General features: G+C 37.4%; 1 protein-coding gene and 1 non-coding gene across 2 annotated transcripts; one reads left to right on the top strand and one right to left on the bottom strand.

Moving 5' to 3' along the window:
- Nucleotides 1-7,348: 7,348 nt before the first annotated feature.
- On the top strand, nucleotides 7,349-9,808 carry LOC145055276 (tubulin beta-2 chain-like). Its single transcript, XM_079003573.1, has 3 exons — nucleotides 7,349-7,874; nucleotides 8,499-8,768; nucleotides 8,859-9,808. Exons 1-3 carry the CDS (start codon nucleotides 7,481-7,483, stop codon nucleotides 9,530-9,532), a joined length of 1,338 nt encoding a protein of 445 aa, XP_078859699.1. The 5' UTR covers nucleotides 7,349-7,480; the 3' UTR covers nucleotides 9,533-9,808.
- A 9,868-nt stretch (nucleotides 9,809-19,676) lies between these two features.
- Nucleotides 19,677-19,783, bottom strand: LOC145056082 (small nucleolar RNA R71). The gene has a single exon (XR_013685619.1). It is a non-coding gene; the product is annotated as a small nucleolar RNA R71 (small nucleolar RNA).
- Nucleotides 19,784-22,140: the final 2,357 nt, after the last annotated feature.

Raw genomic sequence — 22,140 nt, 5'->3', positions numbered from 1 at the left:
CAAAACAAGATAGACCTTCGAATAAGTGATCCTAACCCTAAGTCTACAACCAAACAAGGAACAGGAAGTAAAGTAAAGATCACAGATTCTAAGTCCATGCAACCATAGTTACATATAACCGTAACGTATCCACTCAGCAACTATTGACATACTAATAAAGACCTGTTTAGTTCTCAATTAAGTAATTATAGTAACACCAAATACTCCTATAATATTTTAAATTTATGTTATGTTCTAATGTTCTCATTGTAGTAGTGTTGGTAAGTTCTTAGACTTGTTGATACATCACAACCATTCTCGGCATATGCTAATCACTTCTCGGACCAACATAGTTGATCAGGCTATGTCATTCCCAGGACTGACCGTACATCCCTGAGCTCACTTGTGATGTTCAATAATCGTAATACTTTTGTTATGTTCTAGTATGACACTGATCTAAAGTAAGTATGTAGGTATGTAATTATGTATACTTCTTGTTAAATATTTTAGTACTTAAAAGTATAAACTCTTGGTCAGAGTATTTTAATCCCGTTGTGTTTATAGTTTGTATATCTTTTATGGGTTGATATAATTGATTCACTATAAACAATGCTCTGATACCAATCTGTCACACCCCAAAACCAAAAACGGCGGAAACGTTCTGGGGCGGAGGACGTCATGTACAACATCATAACAATGCAAAGTAGTAAATAAGCAACAACATCATTCATTGCATTAATAGTATAATTTCATACGAGTGTGTTCTTTAATAGTAATAAGACACCAAAAATGAATAATCAAAATAAAAGACGAATCTTAAAGATGCTTCGTCTTCTCAAAACCTGATCATCGGTACCTGTCTATTGGTGACCTAAGAATACAAGTTATTTTGAAAGCGTAGATCAACATTTAAGATGGTGAGTTCATAAGTATTTAGTGTCAATGTTTGTATGAGTTTGATGAAAATGTTTGTAATTGAGCAATGTAAATGTTTGTATATGTTTGTGTGAGATACTACTTCATGACGCATCGACCATTTCGTTATGTCACGTTTTGTAACCAGAATCTCCTGGAGGGAGAGCGTGAGTTTGCGTATAGATCTATACTGGATTGACTATCCTACACCTTTGTTGATCGCTACAGTGGGACTTGCAAGTCTACGGGTGCCAAATGTCATTTCTTTCGACGTCTTTCATCGTCGTGTTATAGTCAGATTAGTATGGTAACAATCATATCACATTTTGCCTTAATTAAACCATTGGTTTAAAGGTAGTTATTACTTTAGTGATTAATACAAATAATACTGCAGTACACATGTACATTTTCCCACTATATTCAAATTGTGATCTTCTCACATAAAGGGTAATATAAAACTATATTTTGGTAATGATAGTCATACTTGGGAAAAACATTCACTTTTACAAAAGAACAAACATACAATACAGTCGGGTCTTGGTAGAAGACTACTTTTTATACTAGTAGGAAGTATCGGATTTTCTAGGAGTTTTCAAACATTTACATTATTCAATTACAAACATTTTCATCAAACTCATACAAACATTGACACTAAATACTCATGAACTCACCAACTTAAATGTTGATCTATGCTTTCAAAATAATTTGTATTCTCAGGTCACCAATAGACAAGTACCGATGATCAGGTTTTGAGAAGACGGAGCATCTTTAAGACTCGTCTTTTATTTTGATTATTCATTTTTGTTGTCTTATTACTATTAAAGAACACACTTGTATGAAATTATACTATTAATGCAATGGATGATGTTGTTGCTTATTTACTACTTTGCATTGTTATGATACTGTACATGACGTCCTCCGCCGCAGAACGTTTCCGCCGTTCTTGGTTTTGAGGTGTGGAAATTATCACTTCCTATTGGAAGGCTAGACATTACTCAACTGGCCGACTAACCCCACATAACTCATCCATGAAATTTCCACCAACCCTGCAGCACTCACATATGCTAGTCATACATAACATTGGATCCTATAGACAATCGAATACTTGATTCTACCCTAAGCCCACAACCAAACAAGGAACATAAAATAAGGCTAAATCAAACATTCTCAAGCTATAAAATATTAGTTAAGTATAAATTTGATGCATACACAAAGCAACTACAATAATGTTGTCAATTCCATATAAGAAAGAAACCTTAAGCTACCATGCATCATGTAATCAGTCAATTCTATCATGCAATTCATGGATATCCTTAGCCTAGTACTAGCATGTTGTTCTAACATATCACAATTCAAATAACAGTGTGGCAATTTGGGGTCTACTTTTTGGCTCTGGATAATCGTACACATCTCATCGTTTCTTGATTTCTTGAAAACAATTTTGAAAATCAATTTTTATACCTTTGCAGTTCCTTAGTTTGAGACTAGATTCCCACAGATGTTCCTCCAATTCACTCAAACCAAGGCTCTGATACCAACTTATAACATCCCAAAAATCACAACAATTTAAAACTTTCAAAAATAACCCATGGTTAAAATAAATGCTTACAAAACCAATGTTTCCAAAATGTTTAACAAATATCATAGTATCCCAAAATCATAATGTCATCTGACAGAAGGATATGTACGCTCACATCTTTGTCTTCCCATGATCATCAAAAGTATCTGAAACCATTAACTAAAATCGTAAGCCAAAGCTTAGTGAGTTTTCCCCAAAATACCATCACACAAACAAATATCATATACAAACAAGCATGTCGGGTCCAATCAACCAACATGTTGGAATACCCTAGGCCTAATCAACCTTCGAGTCCAGTTATCCTCGGGATGGAATACAACAGGTTAAAATGCCAATATACAACGGGTACAGTCATCCTCAGGATGGAATACCCTCGGGCGCAATCAACCATCGGGTTGGAATGCCCCTGGTCTGTTGGCTCACACATATAGCAGTAAAGCCTCAACCACCAACGAAAATATGTGCACATATAACAAATAGATATATAATCGGCCAACAAACTATTAGACAAATCTATAATATAGCGACATAGTATCACAGAGCAGTATATACAATCCAATGATCCGACCTTGGTGCCTTTGACCCATAAGTATAGTGAGGGAAAACTCACCTCTCAGTCTGGACAATAGCTGATGAGGACCCAACTCTGAATCTCAACTCTAACTGTCACCTATCCGACCAAATGACAAATTCTCAACACAATCCAAAATACTCAGAATATCCTTAAGTCAAACTTGGTCAACCCTGATCGAGGTCAAAGTCAACGACCCTTAACGACAATATCCACCCTCACACCGTGAACAGGACTTGGTCACGTCGTGACAACGTAATCGGTCTGATTCCAACTTGACTCGGTCCAACCTAGTCAACTCAGTCAAAGAAATCACATGATCCATCATCTCTCACGCCGTGAGCTTCAATGGTCTTAACAGAAACGCGGACTCCTAAGTTCTCACGTCGTGAGATCTTTCATCTCACGTCGTGAGCAAAGTCTAAAGCTAAAGGTCACCATTTTAAGTCCTTATTCCATTAATTCCCCGAATCCATCCCATCCATAAGTTAAAGGGGACTTCTAAGGTCTATAAAAACGTTTTCTTTATCACCATGCATGCACCATGCATGATCCAACCCCTTTCTAGGTCAAAACCGAAGAAATATGCTTCAATCTTCCATGCATGCCTCCTATATCACACCAACTTTTAGATCAGAACAATATTATGATTCAAGGACTCTTAGAATCCATAAAGTTGCTAACTTTATGGATTTACCTCACTCAAACATGCAATAACATGAATAAGATGGACAAAACTCTAGATCTATCCATAGCAAGCAATAAAGTTGGAACCTTTGATACTTACAAAGGTCCAAAAGCAGGTGATGATGATGATACTTGGTCCACTCCACCACTAAAGTACTTATTCCTTATTCTTCTTTTCTTATTTAAGCTAGAAATGCACCAAATGAAACAAGATCTTATGGAGAAGTAAGATTAGGGTTTATGGAGGCTTAAAGAGTGAAAGAGACTGAGGGTGGGCAACCATAGCCCTCTCATGCCCTTAAATACCAAAAAATAAGGGTTTGGTCATTGGACCGCTCTCACGTTGTGAGTATAGGACTGCTCATGTCGTGAGCCTCAAAATGGTGCACATGCCCGATTCACTCCTCATGACGTGACAAGCATTCATCACGCCGTGAGAAGGGCCCAAAAATGAAAACTAAAACTTAACAAATATCACAATAATATGCACCTGATCCGAGTGTTACATGAGTGTTAGTGGAGGTTTCATGAGTTGAGAGCATAGTTAATATAGTGCTATCATAATGAGAAATTAGCGGTTACTCTTGTGAGAATGAGTGTAGGGTGTATGTGTACCTTAGTTATAGTAGGAATGTAGACCAGGAACTTCGTGGCAACTCTTGTAGGTGTAAAAAGTAGTATGAGCCCATACTAATGGAAGAACATGACCCGTACACATGTCAAAGAAGTCTATGATTTCGAGGAGTTAGTAGTTGAGAAGTAGCATGATATGTGATTTTGACATGTTCCTTGTTTATTTTTAGTATGGTGGTGACGAGAGGTTCCGGTTCAGGTGTTGATGGCTTGGAGAGGTCAAGTTTGAGTGATGATGAGATCCGAGAGTTGATCACCACTTAGGTGACTCTGGCAGTTAGGGAGGCGATCCTAGAGATGTTCAAGTTCGTTAAGACCATACTGATTGAGATGTTTGACGAGCGTTATGTTGCTACCACTGAGGTTGCTGCAGCCACAACCACTACAGTCGTACCTGCTGTGGGACTACAAGGTGGAGGATCGATTAAGTATCGGGAGTTCAACAACATGAAACCCCTAAAGTTCGATGGGGTCAAGGACCCAATAATGGTTATTAGGCGGATATTGATGGATTTATTAGGTTCCAACGGTGTGCACAATGCAAAAAAATCACTTAACAATTAAGAAGAGCACATAAAACCTAAAAGGATCTATGTCTTACACTTTGAAGGCAACATACTTTGTATAAAAAATCTAAAATGAACCCTAACAATTAAAAAAAAAGGAATTAGGGTTTACTTATCTTTCGGTCTATTATATCTAATAGATCTCTTGATTCCTTCCTTTGCACTTTAGAAAGCTATCACCAAAAGTTTAGTGCTTCTAATGGCTTGCACCCAAATCCTAGCAACTAAAGACAAGAGGAGAGAAGACGAGAGGGGATAATTTCAGATATCCTTATATTTGGTGTAATTGACGAAAACAAGTACCCAGAGGGTCCTATTTATAGCTAATAGGAAAAACCATGGATATCCCCATCCTGAATAAAATAATAATATTTCAATTCCGGGTGGTTATCCAGTTTCCTTATCTTCAGGAGGCTTCCAAAACCCTAATTGGGGCTAGCCAAAGCCGTCCACATGGGGAAGGTTCTGGAACCTCTCCATTGTTTAACTTTTGAACAATTACAACTTAAGTTCTTGCACTTATAATTAATTCTAATTAACTCTGAATTAAAAAATAATTCTGATTAATTCTTAATTAATTATTATTATTATTTCTACTTTATATATTAATCATATAATATTTTAATAAATCATTTTCAATTAATTTATTATTCATATAATAAACTAACAAATTATCCTATCTCTCCAAATATCATTCTATTCATTTATTAGTTATAAGAGCAACAAAAAAAAGACTTTGTTTTTAATTACAAGTATATAAAAGTTTAGTTATGAGCTTAGAAATCTTAATCCAACAGTCTCCCACTTGGATGAGTCTATAACTACAATTGCAAGTATAACTCTGAACCAAACAACAAAGTGTGCTTTCCGAAGCAACTACCGAACTCTGATTCATATCAGACATTGACCCTAAGATAAGTGATAAACTATTCTTTCGTTCTTCAATATATCACATGGACACAAGATGTGGAATCCAATCAATCTCATTGTCCAAAATTATGTTTCTCGATTTCTTGATTTGTGATGACGTCACTAGACTACAAACTGAATACATCAATTTAGTTCTGGTTGGGCCCAACATTATAATGTCAACATCAAATCACCGGGGGCCCAAAGATATTGTTTTTCCCGTCAAGGCAAAAGAACCGAATAAACACTGACTACATAATGGTGACCTTTACTCACAAAATCATACATGATATTACATTTTATAACATTATGTTACTGATGCGGTTTCACAACACCAATTCATAATCGATTTGTGAAGCACAACTTGTGTATATTCGTTTGAAGAATAAAATGTGTCTTAGAATTACTCGTGATTGAATCTATGAATTAATCTCTAAGCGTGAGTTTATCTAATACTCAAAATTTCTATATTCTAAATACTCATGAGTCATGAATATTGCAACAATCCTATGCTATGCCCAATCTTTATTAACAATCTACAATCGATTCATTATAGTCTTAATTCACTACTTACTTCTAAAAGTATGAACGATTGTGAAAATTTGGATAATCAAATTACTTAGAAAATAAAACACGAAAATCGAAACACAAAAATAAATAATTGAAGAATATAGTGGCGATACATCGGAGTGTGAGACCAAACAAAAATGTAACAAATATCTAAGTCATTCTACACACCCACCACCTAAGTATACCTTTTAAAATGGGCCAACGAACTCTCACAAATGAGAAAGACAAATGCTAACAAATTTTCAAAAATTAATATTAATATTGTTTTTCTGTTTTTTTAATCTATATATGAATTATTAGTCAATGGATATTAGTATTTATTTATGTCAAATTGTTCAATTTATATTGCAAAAATTTGCCATTGCACATTTTTTTTTTATCACTGTCTAACGTTCCTCTTTAAGGGTGTAGCTGGTAAAAAAAAGAACATTTATTAGCATTCATAGAAGTAAGAAAAATCAAACTTCACGCAAACTCACAACCTTGTTTTTCACGGATTCAGCGATATTTTATAAAATTCCATAAAAAAATAAATACTTAAAATATAAACTCACCCTTTAATTTATTGGCCAATTGAAAATTGAAAATTGAAAATTAAAATACAACGATCACTTGTCACGTGGTACGAACATGTGTATGCTTCGATGGACGGCCAGGCCGGTCCGGACGCCAACAATATATAAATTTTGTTTTTATTTTATTTTCTAAATCCCATCTACACACCTCTAGTTAAAAGATTTAACCCTGGTTTAAAAAAAGAATAATATTAGCTGGAATCCAGATATGAAAATCTCCATTTTCAAAAACTTCATATACAAAATTATCAACCGTTAGATCCTCACAACTTAAACAAATCTCAACCCTCCATTTGAATTTCAAATCAATTTCACTTTGGAGCCGTTTTAAAAACACCGTATATATCACCTGTATACATTCATCTATACCCTCATACGCTCCTACATATATAACCCACTCTCTCTCGATCCAAACCCTAATCTCTGTTGCTCACTCGATCTCATCTATCCCTCTCGTTTCCCAAATCTCGGTTTCTCTCTTCCACCACCGGTAAAGATGCGTGAGATCCTCCATATTCAAGGTGGTCAATGTGGAAACCAGATCGGAGCTAAGTTCTGGGAGGTTGTTTGCGCCGAGCACGGCATCGATGTGACCGGGAAGTACACCGGAGATTCAGAGCTCCAGCTTGAGAGAATCAATGTTTATTACAATGAGGCCAGTGGTGGGAGGTTTGTTCCACGGGCGGTGCTCATGGATTTGGAGCCAGGGACGATGGACAGTCTCAGATCTGGAGCATACGGGCAGATCTTCAGGCCTGATAACTTTGTATTTGGTCAGTCTGGTGCTGGTAATAATTGGGCGAAGGGTCACTACACTGAAGGTGCTGAGTTGATCGACTCAGTTCTGGATGTTGTTAGAAAGGAGGCCGAGAATTGTGATTGCTTACAAGGTATTCATCAACATCTCGATGTTTATATACTCATTAAATGCGTAGTAGTTCTCTTAAATGTTTGAATTGCCTTTAAATTTGAATTGAAAATGACAGATCTGCTACGTATATCCTCTGGATCTAAAACGTTAACAATCATTTTGTTGATTTGTTTAGTTCAAGTTTCTATGTTGTGTTTTACGCTTGTCTTATTTGTTCGTTAATTTATTCAACGAAAATTTTTGTGAATATTTTTTGAATATTGAGACTCGGGATATAGTCTTGTTACTTTTATGTTTACATTTGTGTGGAATTTGATAGATCCGGTACCTTTAATTAGTTTTATTACTGGTATACATTACAGATCTATTTGGATGTTTGAATTTTATGAGTGTTCTGACACCACATGTCATTATCCTTTTCGAGATCCTTAATTTTCATTTCTGTGTATTCCCTAACGGAATTGCGTTAAGTACAATGAGTAGTTAACAAAACAGCCTAAGGAAGTGTTATTCATACATTGAAAACCAAGTCAAAAGTGGTTCAACAAAGTGTTTTCATGATCACTTACTTGTATTCATCCATAGTGTGGACTAAATCTTCTAGTCTTTTGTTCAAAAGATGCTAATGACATTCAATTTGCAGGTTTCCAAGTGTGCCATTCTCTAGGAGGTGGAACAGGGTCTGGTATGGGAACTCTTCTGATTTCAAAGATCAGAGAAGAGTATCCTGACAGGATGATGATGACCTTCTCAGTCTTTCCATCTCCAAAGGTCTCAGACACAGTTGTTGAACCCTACAACGCCACCTTATCAGTCCACCAACTCGTGGAAAATGCTGACGAATGCATGGTCCTTGATAACGAGGCTCTGTACGACATCTGCTTCAGAACTCTCAAACTCACCACCCCAAGCTGTAAGTCTCTTCAAAATTCAAACTAAAACTCTCTTTATGTTTCCCATTAATAACTTTATTCAATCTAATAACATCAACTTCTTGTTACAGTTGGTGATCTAAACCATCTCATTTCTGCAACAATGTCTGGAGTGACCTGTTGTCTGCGGTTTCCTGGTCAACTCAACTCTGACCTACGAAAGCTTGCAGTCAATCTCATCCCATTCCCTCGTCTTCACTTTTTCATGGTCGGTTTTGCCCCTCTAACCTCACGTGGGTCCCAGCAATACCGTGCCCTAACAGTCCCTGAACTCACCCAACAAATGTGGGACGCGAAGAACATGATGTGTGCAGCTGACCCACGTCACGGGCGTTACCTAACTGCTTCAGCCATCTATCGTGGAAAAATGAGCACAAAAGAAGTCGATGAACAGATGCTAAATGTTCAAAACAAGAACTCTTCATACTTTGTGGAATGGATCCCAAACAATGTTAAGTCAACTGTTTGTGATATCCCACCAACTGGGCTCAAAATGGCGTCCACTTTCATTGGGAATTCTACTTCTATTCAAGAGATGTTTAGGCGTGTGAGTGAGCAGTTTACTGCTATGTTTAGGAGAAAGGCTTTCTTGCATTGGTATACTGGTGAAGGTATGGATGAGATGGAGTTCACTGAGGCTGAGAGTAACATGAATGATTTGGTGTCTGAGTATCAGCAGTATCAGGATGCGACTGCTGATGAGGAGGGTGAGTATGAGGAGGAAGAGGAGTATGAGGAGGCTTGAGGAAAGGAGGAAGGGAATGTATTTTGGTTTTTTTTATATGTAGTTTGGAGTTTTTGGTGGGTGGTTATATGATATGAGTGGTTGTAATCTCAACTGCCATTTTATGCAAACACAGTAGTAGGTTTGGTTGTAATTTGTCTATCTGGATCATAAGTACCTTTTCTATTTTTGTCTAGTGCTTAACTTGCTCTTGGGTTTTGGATTTTGGTGTTTGTATATGGTTTTTAAGTGTGTACTCTTGCTATGAAGTTCTTAGGTGACATTTTTATTTTTTAATTACAGTTTTTGGTTGATTCTTAATTTGGATATTTAGTTGCTTCCTTTTTTTAGGAAATTTGGTTATATTTTGGTCAAAATGATTTCTGAGAATCTAACAAAAAACTATTGGGCTGTGGGTTCAAATGGGAGTTAACAAAAAATTATGATAAAGAGTGTTGCTGTGTCTAAGAGCATCTTCAAATGATTAACTTTTCTTTAGAAGTTTATATAATTGATTACTATCTATCTAAAATGTTATATGGAGCCTCTACAATAAGTTGTTTTTAAGGATAATGACTTAGGAGGGTAATAACGCTTCTTGTTTGTCCATTTTAGGTCCCTAACGTATTTTTTGTGCGTATTACACCATTAAGGTTATTATAACCGTTTACAAATAGTCATTTTAACAGGAAGAAGCCGGTAAAAGGATTATTTATAAACGGTTATAACAACCTTAATTGTGTAATATACACAAAAAATATGTTGGGGACCTAATATGGACAAACGGGAAACGTTATTACCCTCCTAAGTCATTATCCCATAAAACTATAAACCCCTATAATAAATTTTTACTTTTTAAATAAGAAACTTGTAGGTCTTGAGGTTGGTAGTTTGAATGTTTTTAACCTCGACCTTCTTTATAAATGGAAGTGGCGGTTTCTTAATGACAATGGAGCTCTTCGGGTTAAAATTGTCAAATTTTGTCATGGGGAAGGTAGTGGTTTTTCGGACGATTCGAGAATAGGAATTGGAGGGGTTGTTTGGCAAAAGATTGTAGGATCCATTAATCACCTCCATGAGAATGGTTGTATTCCTTCTAATTACATGTATAGAGTGGTGGGGGGTGTGACTCAAACGAGGTTCTAGAAGGATGTTTGGTGCTTGGATATTCCTCTTAGGGAGCGGTTCGGGAGGTTCTTTGCTTTGGCCTTTAATCAAGATGCTCGAGTAAGTGAATAATGGGATCCGAAGGGATGTAATCTTCATTGGCGTCGGGGGATTAGATGAGGGGTTGAATCGACCCAATTTGATTATCTCGTAGAAGGATGTTTGGTGCTTGAATATTCCTCTTAGGGAACGGTTCGGGAGGCTCTTTGCTTTAGCCTTTAATCCAGATGCTCGAGTAAGTGAATAATGGGATTCGGAGGGATGTAATTTTCATTGGCCCCTCCTTTAATCCCCCAACGCCAATGAAAATTACATCCCTCCGGATCCCATTATTCACTTACTCAAGCATCTTGATTAAATGTCAAAGCAAAGAGCCTCCCGAACCGCTCCCTAAGAGGAATATCTAAGCACCAAACATCCTTCTAGAACCTCGTTTGAGTCTCACCCCCCACCATTCTATACATGTAATTAGAAGGAATACAATCATTCTCATGGAGGTGATTAATGGATCCTACAATCTTTTGCCAAACACCCCCTCCAATTCCTATTCTCGAATCGTCCGAAAAACCACCACCTTCCCCATGACAAAATTTGACAATTTTAACCCGAAGAGCTCCATTGTCATTAAGAAACCGCCACTTCTATTTATAAAGAAGGTCGAGGTTAAAAACATCCAAACTACCAACCTCAAGACTTATAAGTTTCTTATTTAAAAAGTAAAAATTTATTATAGGGGTTTATAGTTTTATGGGATAATGACTTAGGAGGGTAATAACGTTTCCCGTTTGTCCATATTAGGTCCCCAACGTATTTTTTATGTATATTACACCATTAAGGTTGTTATAACCGTTTATAAATAATCCTTTTACCGGCTTCTTCCTGTTGAAAGGACTATTTGTAAACGGTTATAATAACCTTAATGGTGTAATACGCACAAAAAATACGTTAGGGACATAAAATGGACAAACAGGAAACGTTATTACCCTCCTAAGTCATTATCCCTTGTTTTTAATGACTATGGTTTATAATATAATAGATGTTTGTAATATTTGATAGAAATAAATATTTATTAAAGAAATAGAATTTATTTAAAACTAAATTAAAATTAACGGCGTAAAATGAGCTATTATGAGGGGGGGGGGGGGGGGTAGATAGACAAATAATCTATCCTCTTCAATGGTACTGAGTTATATTGAATGCTTAATCAAGTAGTAATAAACTATAATGAAGCTTGCATTAGAAATGCTCTAAGTTTCCTTGTTGTGCACTACCTACAAATGAAATAGTTGATGTTAGCATTTCGTTTCTATTGCCTTGAAATTGTTTGATTTTATGTCTCATTGAGATGGAGTCCTAGATGCTTAATCGAACCAAATGATTCAAGCATTGTTGCAGCATTTTCATTGATGTGATAAGTTTTGCATTGTGTTTGCAATTGATTTCATAAAAGCACAGTTTTCTTCTTTCATTTGGGATGATTGGTGAGTGTTATTAACATGCAGAAACAGTGGTTGTTCATTACAAAAACCTCACATCTTGTTGTATGAATTAGTTATGAATTTGATTCCTGGAATCCATGGAATGGAAGACGAAAATATGTATACAAAAGTATGTGTTCGTCATGCTTGAATTATCATAAAATGTTAATAACTAATTGACTAGGCAGAATTTTACCGGTTAACTTAGGCATGAGCAAATGGATCGAACCGGCCGGAACCGGTCCGACCCGGACCCTATCCGGGAACCGGCTTCGGCCAAAATCAAGAACCAAACCGGCCCGGCGGTTCTACCGGTTCCGGTTTTTGCCGGGTTTTACCGTCTGAGTTGACACGCTTCCTTGCGAGACTTTTAACTCATTCAGTTTTTAACCAAATCAAACGTTTTTATAGTCTAAACTTAACTACAAAACCTAAACTAAGTATAGGAAAAAGATTTAGGTAAAAAAAAACTTAAATTGAGTGAGTTATGCACATTTGAACAACAATATCAGATTACGTTTAATTGCTGTAACATATTTTTTTTTTTGATTTGACACCCTTCCTTGCGCCGTTTGTAACTCATTCGATTTTTAACAAAATCAAATGTTTTTATAGTCTCAACTTAACTACATATCCTACTCTACACGTAGGAAAAATATTCAAGTCAAAACAAGTTAAATTGAGTGAGTTATGCACATTTGAACAATAAAGTCAGATTACATTAATTGTTGAAACATAAAAAAATTCTGATTTGACACCCTTCCTTGCGAGGCTTGTAACTCATTCAATTTTTAACAAAATCAAGCGTTTTTATAGTCTAAACTTAACTAAAAATCCTAATCTACATGTAGGAAAAAGATTCAGGTTAAAACAAGTGAGTTATGCATATTTGAACAACAAAGTCAGATTACATTTAATTACTGAAACATAAAAAAGTTCTTATTTGACACGCTTCTTTACGGGGCTTGTAACTCATTCACTTTTTAACCAAATCAAACGTTTTTATAGTCTAAACTTAACTACAAATCCTAATATACAAGTAGGAAAACGATTCAGGTCAAAACAAGCTAAATTGAGTGAGTTATCCACATTTGAACAACAAAGTGAGATTACATTTAATTGCTGAATCATAAAAAAAATTCTGATTTGACACCCTTCCTTGTGGGGCTTGTAACTCATTCAATTTTTAACAAAATCAAGCGTTTTTATAATCTGACTTAACTACAAATCATAATATACATGTAGGAAAAAGATTCAGGTCAATAAAAATTAAATTGAGTGAGTTATGCAACTTTCAAAATTTGAGTGAGTTATCCGGTCCGGTTCCCGGTTTTGAGCCGGTTCCAACGACCGGTTCTTACCGGGTCTCGGTTCCAAAAATTGACGAAATTATAGTATCGGTTCCGGTCAGTTCCCCGGTCCATATGCTCATCCCTAGGTTAACCCCTTTACTTCTTTTATAAGGACCTTTTAAAACCTAAAAAATAGAGTTTATTCTCTTAGAATGCAAAAAAGAAAAAAAAACATGAAATACCTTTTAAACTAAATCATAAAAGTTTATAGGCTACAATTACATTAACCCTTTATAAAAACCTTGTTCTCGATTTTTGGCAAAATCTTTTTATATTTTGTTTTTCCACTTTCGTTTTGTCTACACCATTTTGAATATTATGTGCTTTCTGTTTCAACAAGCTTTTGGAGGCTTTCCTTTTTTAACTTCTAGTGTTTCTTAATCAATAGATTTCCATGTTGGGTTCGTTGTCATGGAAAAGTGATGGATAACTATTCAACATTTGAAGATGTTCAATGGACGAAATCGAACTCTTATATTAAATAAAGAAGAAAGTTTTACATAGACGTAGCGGGTAAACGAGCAACAAGCTGGACCGCAACCCATTTTTGGATGACAAAACTTATTCTTTTAAAAACAACATCTATAGATCTTGGAGTCATAACATTAATATGCATGACCCGTTGGACTCTATAGAGTAGCTCCACAGCTTCTGATGCAAGGAAACCGAAAGTGTCAAATGCAAAGGGTATAAATGTGTGTTGATTTTCCATGTACGATTTCTCACGTTTTGCCACTTTGCTTGATGCAATTTTTAAAGCAGCTTGCCCCATAGTGAAAACCCCAGTCTCTAAGCCCACAAGAGGGGAAACCACTGTTAGATCCACACATGCATGTTTTCTTCCGGCCCATCCAAACACTAAAACATCAGCGGGTCTAAGAGTTGATCTTCCTTCCAATGGGTCAGTTAGAAAGTTCACTGGTGCCTCTTTCTTGGAAGAGCCCCAGAACGCCTAAATATGTCGAAAAGAACATCCCTAACCAGATCGTGGCGGTACTTGAATCCCGGGAGCACTTTACAATGAACCGCATGCTTCCCAAAAGAGTCCAAGCATGCCTTGCGACAAACATGGCAAGTCTCGTCAGCCGAAAATAAAGGGATCATAAGGCAATACTTGAGGATGACATGATACTCCACTGGCGACATATGCTGGCCAATACCGTCGATAGGAATAGTCATAAGAAAATCCTGAGCATATGGGACCTTTAGACACTCAAAAATTGCTTTCTGCCTAATTGTCATGTCAAAGTGAGCTTCCATGTCTTGGACAATTTTACTAAAAAGGGCACTCACCAATGAATGTTGGGATTTTGGAGGGGCGGTGTCCTTATTAGTGAAACGTTGAAGTCAAATCCCGAAATCATATCAGGAAGACAGGCCAAAACACAAACATAATCTGAATCCATACCACATATGCCACTATTTCGTAAGATGTGGTCTTGTAACACCCACGATTGAGCTCGTGAGGCCATAAAAGCATAGGAGGAAGCCTCTACTGCTAAGTACAACCCCAAACCACCAAACCTAATTGATAACGAAGCCAGTTGCCATTGAAGGTCCCGGAAGAATGGACCCCCGCAAACCACAATGTCCTTAATCAACCCATGTAACCCTTTATGAAAATACAAAGCAACATCTTCCATGTGAACGGGTTGACACGTTCTCAGGATAAAGAAAAGTTTGGCGATGTCCATGCAAGATCGAAGCAAAAGGAGCTCACTCTGGGGTCACGTAACGGTGGTAGAAGGTGCATCAAATCAACAACCTTGGCAACCTTTTTCATGGCTAACCCGCTAATAAAACTCGCATTTCTACTAGCAGCTCCCCCAAGAAGCTTCACCCCCATTGACGGTCGCCCAATGTCAGCAGGGAATAAACCTATACGAAGCTTCCTACCATTGCATGAAGGCCAAAAAGCTCAGTTTTCTTGATATTCAGCTCAAGCTCCAATCCTGGGCTTGCCACCCTAATGATGTCCAATACTCTGGCCACCTCCTCTGAATCTTCAATGACGGTCCCATCATCAAGGTACCAAGCATTAAGAAGAAACTTGCAATTATCTCTAATTTGATGTATAAGTACGTGCAGTACAAAATCAAAAAGAAGTGGTCCCAAAGTGTCGCCTTGCTGGACCCAGTAGTGGACCAAATATGCTTATCTCCCAAATACAACTTTGCTTCATGTCCATATAAGAATTCGACCCATAAGAAAATGGAAGGGCACCTCATCCTGACCTTGTGAAGTAAGGTAGATCTATCCACTAAATTTAAGGCATTCGAGAAATCCACAGTAAGCATTGTAAGAGATCCATCATCGTGACGTGCACTCAACACCCTATTGACACTATGAAGTACAACTTCAGCGCCACCCGACACACGTACTCCAAATTGAAAGTCTTTAAGGTATTGTGTCATTTCTTTACCAACTCCTTTCATAGCAACCTTTGAGACCAAACGCCTCCATATAGTGCCCACATCAATAGGACAGATTCCATTGTCAGGTTTTAGGAGCGGGGTAAGAGGTACAGACGCTACAAATTCTACCATACATGACAAGAATCTTCCCCATAGCCATAGATTAACCACTACAGTGATAACATATAAGAGATCTGTGGCTATAGCAGACCCCTCCCCACATAGAGCATCCAAAATGTGTTGAGCTCTCAAGCCGTCTCTCCCACACGAAGTTCCTTTAGGAAACGATTTCATACAACCAAGGACGTTGTCAATATCTACTATAAGGGGAGGCTTAGAATAAATAGTGCTCGACATGGATGGGGGTGGCTTGTGTGGATGCTTAGCCTCTAAAGCTTTGATAGTGTCACTGTCATATGAAGCAACACCCGAGGAGCACAACACTTTCACTGCTACTGTAAAATGTCTATCAACAACCTTACGGAGACATTTTATGACGTTGGCGTTGCCCTTTGTTCTGCCATCCTGAAAGTGATCAACTCTTTGGCCCAATGAGCCAAGACCTGCATTGTCGAACATATTTTCAACTAATATGGCAATACCGTCCTCTTTCCCCCATGTAGCTTCATTGTTTTGATTTTTGGAGTTTTTCTAGCTTTCGATGGTAGAACATATCCCAAACAACCATACTCAATGGGTTCTCATCGAAGCTTTGATGGTTTTTAAACCTAAACTTGGTGTGACAATTCTTACAGAGCTACAAAATTGCCCGACGTGTTATGCTTTTTCTGACAATCTTGTTTTGAGAAGTGGCGTGAATCTTCAAAGAAATTGTTATTCCAAATAAACAAATATTTTTTTTTCGAAATAAGGAATTTTGTCTTATAACGGGGTTAAAATTTTGTGATTATTTTCCGACTACTGTGTCCAGTCAGGATTTTTGGAAATGGGAGCTTCCCTTAGTTAAAGAGACCAATTCGGTGAATTTGCAACATATAGATGACATATTCGGTAACTCAATGGAATGGTTATCGAACGAGGATGCAGTCTGTTTGTGTTTGTGTCTAATGTACATGTTGGGTATAGGGTTTAATGGTTGGTACCATTTGTCTTGCTATCAAGGAGGATATCTTTTCCTTTGTATTTGATCTTCAAGAGTTCAATAGGTATAATGATGTTTAACATTCACTTAGATTTTAATTTTAATTTATTATTTTTTGTGGAAACTAATGGATTTCTTTTGCTACCATATGTACCCTTGGGGTATGGTTGTTTGGGATATTTTGTGGAAGCAAGTGTTTTATGTTTGTCTATTGCTTCTTGAGCGTAGACTTGATGATGCATAATGGACAGGTGAACTGAGTGATCAACATTTTTCTTTGCCCAGATTATGGATTGGGTTGAGGTTGCTGATGATACATGATAGTTGCATATTTAGCCTTAAATTAAGTATAGATTTTTATCATTTTTTAGCTAATTTATTGCATATTATGGACAAAAGATACTTAAAAGTGTTTGAATTGTGTTTTCAGTCCAAAAGCGAAGCTCGGGAGTAAAAGGAAGCAGGAGAAGCGGTTGGGAGCTCGGTAGTTGAACAAAGAAGAAAAATGCTAAAAATACAAGGTACTCGGCGAGTAGGGTCGACTACTCGGCGAGTCGCATCGAAGATTCGAGAAGATAAAGACTTCGTGACTTACCGTGTACGGGAATTAAGGGATGGACTCGATGAGTCAGTCATGGACTCGGCGAGTCGGTGCGAATCTATAAAAACGACTGTTCAGATCAACACAATTAATTCTGGAACCCTTGGGGAGGAGCAAGGTGCGAATTAGAGTCAGGAGAGATCTGGAGAACAAAGATACAACCCTAAAACCAATTCCGAAGGAGATTTGAGGCAAATTTACATCATTCTTACTTTAATCTATTGCTCTTCATCATGTTTAGACTTTTAGATTTCGTTTTTGTGCTGTTAATCACCTCAATCATGAGCTAAAACCTTTAAACTTCTGTTTGGGGAGACAATATTGATACTATGGTTTGATTTATGGTAGGATTAATTTAATATTGGTGATTTTGTTGATTCTAGCTTGTTAAAGAACCTTATGTGTGAATGATAACTATTTTTCTGTTAATAGGAAGATAATTAAGCTGCATGAACATCTCTTAATTGTTACCTCATATAATTTATGTGACTAATTTATTATATGACTAGGATTAGCGACTGTGAAACTAGAATTAATAGAAAAATAAGTAAATTCATGTGTGAGCTTGTGTGATGACCATCAGCAAGAGGTTAACTAAAGGACCAAATTAGTTAGCTATTACAAGTCTAAATTAACCCGAATAAATAATCTAGTGAATTAAATTAAATTAGACAACTGGCCACTGTTTGAGTTAGTTTGTTCTCTAAGGATTAGTGCAGCGAACGTGAATCTAGTCACTTGAATCGGTAGCCAATAGAAGAATTAATCCATTGCACTATTACCATAATATCAACCATAGGATCAATTGAGTTGAACTAAATAGAAGTTCCCTTCGTCATTGAATTTAGTTGAATCTTTGCTTTTCTAGTTTTTAGTCTAAGTAATAATTAGTAAGTTTCTAGTCTTGTAAAACTAGAGAAAATCCCTTTTATTATTTAAGTTTAGATAAAATTAGTTTTTAGTTTTAATTTACCGTTCCTTGTGTTCGATACCCTACTTATTTAGCTTTACCACAATTGATAGGTCCACTACCTTTGTGTGTTTATTTTATAATTAAAAGTAGGTTTAAAACTAGTTCGTTTCACACACATCAAGTTTTTGGCGCCGTTGCCGGGGAATGGTTCTAAATTAGCATTATTTTCTATTTTTATCGATCCTTTGTGTGAGATTTATCTTACACAAAGTTAATTCTTAGGTAATTTAGTAAGTAAGTTAGGTTTTAATATATTTTGGTTTTTATTTTAAATCTGTCAAACTTTTCTGTTTTTGCCTTGAACTCGCCGAGTGCACTCGAAGCAACTCGGCGAGTCCATCGCTGTTCACAGTTTTAGTTTTTATTTTATTTTTGTTCTTTTTACGCGTTTTTCTCTTGTTTTATTTGCAGTTGTTTCATGACCCGAGGATCTGAGACACCTTTAGTCCCTCCACTAGAAGACCCGGAGTCCGCCCTAAGGAAGAGCAAAGGAAAATCCGTTTCTTCAAAGAACTCGCCACTAAAGAATCTAAAGTCTGTTTTCAGCAAGAAGAAGAGCATCAAATCAGGAGCTTCCAGCGCCTCTATAGCAATAGAAGACCCGATCAAAGAGGACACCGAGTACGAAATCGAAGGAGAAGAAGACCCCACTTTAGGGCACGAATCCGACTTTGACGATGAATTAGCCATTATCATGGCTAACATCGATGAAGTCCCCATGGGGGAATGGAAGAAGAGGATGTGTGACGATACCGGCCCGGGACTTGTGCAACCCGCAATTCCCGCTACTTCTACTTTCGAGCTAAAGGGTCACATACTCGCTCAACTAAAGGAGATTCCTTTCTATGGCAAAGACCACGAAGATGCTTACAAGCACTTGGATGAACTCAATGATGTAGCTAATTACTTTAATGTTCCAAATGTACCTCGCGAGACCCAGCTACTTTGCATGCTTCCAGTTACATTCAAGGGTGCTGAAAAAGATTGGCTCAAGTCAATCCCTCCCGGGTCGGTCACCACATGGCCTAAGATGAAAGAAGAATTTATTGACCACTTTGGCCCACCTTCTAAAATAGCCAAATTGAAGAAGGCCATTGCTAGCTTTGAACAACAAGCTGGAGAGTCACTATATTAAGCTTGGGAGAGGTACAAGAGCCTGCTAAGGAATTGCCCACACCATGACCTTAATAGCCAACAAGAAGTCTCCATCTTCTATGACGGAGTCAATGTCACAACAAGGCAGTTACTTGACTCGCAAGGACCGCTCACAAAGAAGCCACCCCCGGTGATCAAAGAATTAATTGAAGAGTTCTCTAAACATTCTAGAGAATACCACAACCCACGAAATGAATTAAGTAGGGGGTAGTGAACACGGTCAACGATGGCATGGCGGAAATGATGGCTAAACTAGACACTTTAGATAAAAGAATGACGAAGATGGATCAAACAATCCATGCTATCCGGGTGGGATGTGAGAATTGTAGGGGACCTCACCTAACTAAAGATTGTGATTTGGATGAGAATGGAAACAAAAAGGCGCAAGTTTTCTATTCAAGTGGCGACAGATACGATGAGAATTAGCGGAAACCCAAGAAGGAATGGTTCCCGTATGAAGAATACAAAAAGACAAAGGAAGAGAAATACAAGCAAAAAGAGAGGGGTTTCTATCAAAAGGAAGAACAGGTTGTGGAAAAAAGAGTCGATTTAGAAGAACTGTTCACAAGATTTATAGTCGCGTCCGAGAAGAGACACAATGATCATGAGGCTGCAATACAAGAGACCAGGACTATACTTAGCAATCAGCAAGCATCTATACTCAACATTGAGAAACAGCTAGGACAACTTGCACATCAAGTGAACGAGAGAAGACCGGGTGAACTTCCAAGTAAAACCGAGAATAATCCGAGAATGGAGAATGTGAATGCTATAACATCTAGTTATGGGGAAATTTTCACTCCTCTCACCCCTGCACAGAAGGTCTCAACTAAGGTGCAAGCAGAAAAGACAGAAGAGTCGAGTTCAGCTAAACCCCACCTGACTCGTCGAGTCCCTCTAATGGACTCGACGAGTCCATGCCCTGATGACAAATCCGCTGTTTCCTTAAAACCTTACAGGCATCCTTTGCCATTTCCAATTCGAGCCATACCTGATGAAAAGGTCAAAGCGTACAGAGCTTTGATGGAACATGTTAAAGCCCTTCAAGTCAACATCCCATTTGTTGAAACGATGCTTCAAACACCCAAATATTTAAACTTGCTTAAGGGTCTCTTTGCTGCTAGAAAAGATATGGCAAAAGTCGCGGAATTAGTATTAAATGAATTACCAGAAAAGAAGGGCGATTCGGGAAGCATCTCGATTCCTTGCCAATTTGGAAATATACTTGCTACTCAAGCATTGACCGATTCGGGTGCAAGTATTAACTTAATGCCTTTTTCTTTATTCAAGAAGCTGAATTTACCGGAGCCAAGGTTTATTAATATAAAGATCCATTTGGCGGACAAGAAAATCATTCGTCCAAGAGGTGTTTGTGAAGATCTTCTCATAAAAGTGGACAAATTTGTATTCCCCGTGGACTTTGTAGTGCTTGACATGGAAGAAGACTCCAAAATTCCAATTATTTTGGGGAGTCCATTTTTGAATACCGCATGTGCATTGATAGATGTATACGAGTCCACACTAACATTGAGGGTAGGAGATGAGTCAGCTGTGTTTAAAGCTATACCGGAGATTAAGAAAGAAGAAACAAGAAAAGAAGAAGTTTCCTCCATTGATTTGGATGATGAAATACTCCAAAAAGAACTTGCACTCCTACAAGAAGAAGATCCAAGTAAATTTCTACTATCTTCTAGAGGAAATGATGATGTTGAAAAAGACTTAGAGGAGATAGAGAAGCTGCTGAAAGGAAGTGATTCAGAAAACACAATGGAATGTGAGGATTTTTCACTGACTCGCTGAGTCGAGTCGACAGACTCGACGAGTCCTGTCTAAAATTTCAGCAATTTGGATTGTCTTGACCTTCTTGTCACCAGTCCCTTTCCTGATTTGTACATGAAGATTTTTCCTAATTCTTTAGAAGATCGAGCAGTAGAAGGTGGAATTGTTAAAGCTTATGGTGACTTCCAACACGTTCAAGTAGCTTGCCTCGATACAATGATGCAAGAAGATGAAGACATTCGACTTGATGAGGAGGCAAGTTTTGGGGAAGAGGAGAATGCAACGGTTAGGAAAGATGATGCTGATAACCCATTCATTGAGTCACGTATAACCAAACCTTGAGCCCGAGTTTTTACCAATTATGAAGTAATTAAGTTTAAAGAAAGAAAAGTACAAAAGAGGGTTCAAGAGAATGGGGTGAAGAAGAAGAAGGTGGGGAAAAGGAACATGCATGCAATTGAAGAAGATGCCACAAGGAAAAGGAGTGAAGAATTGAGATGAGCATACAAGAGGAAGATACATGCCTATAAGACGAAGTATAAACCGCAAAATATTAGGCGTGCATTCCCAATGCAAGAAAATGAAGAAACGTAGATGGGAAGGAGTCC

The sequence above is a fragment of the Lactuca serriola genome, chromosome 5, assembly GCF_051521515.1.
Source record: "Lactuca serriola cultivar US96UC23 chromosome 5, Lser_US96UC23_V15, whole genome shotgun sequence".
NCBI lineage: Eukaryota > Viridiplantae > Streptophyta > Magnoliopsida > Asterales > Asteraceae > Lactuca > Lactuca serriola.
The sequence above is the reverse complement of the archived record's forward strand: the minus strand, read 5'-3'. Positions and strand labels throughout refer to the sequence as shown.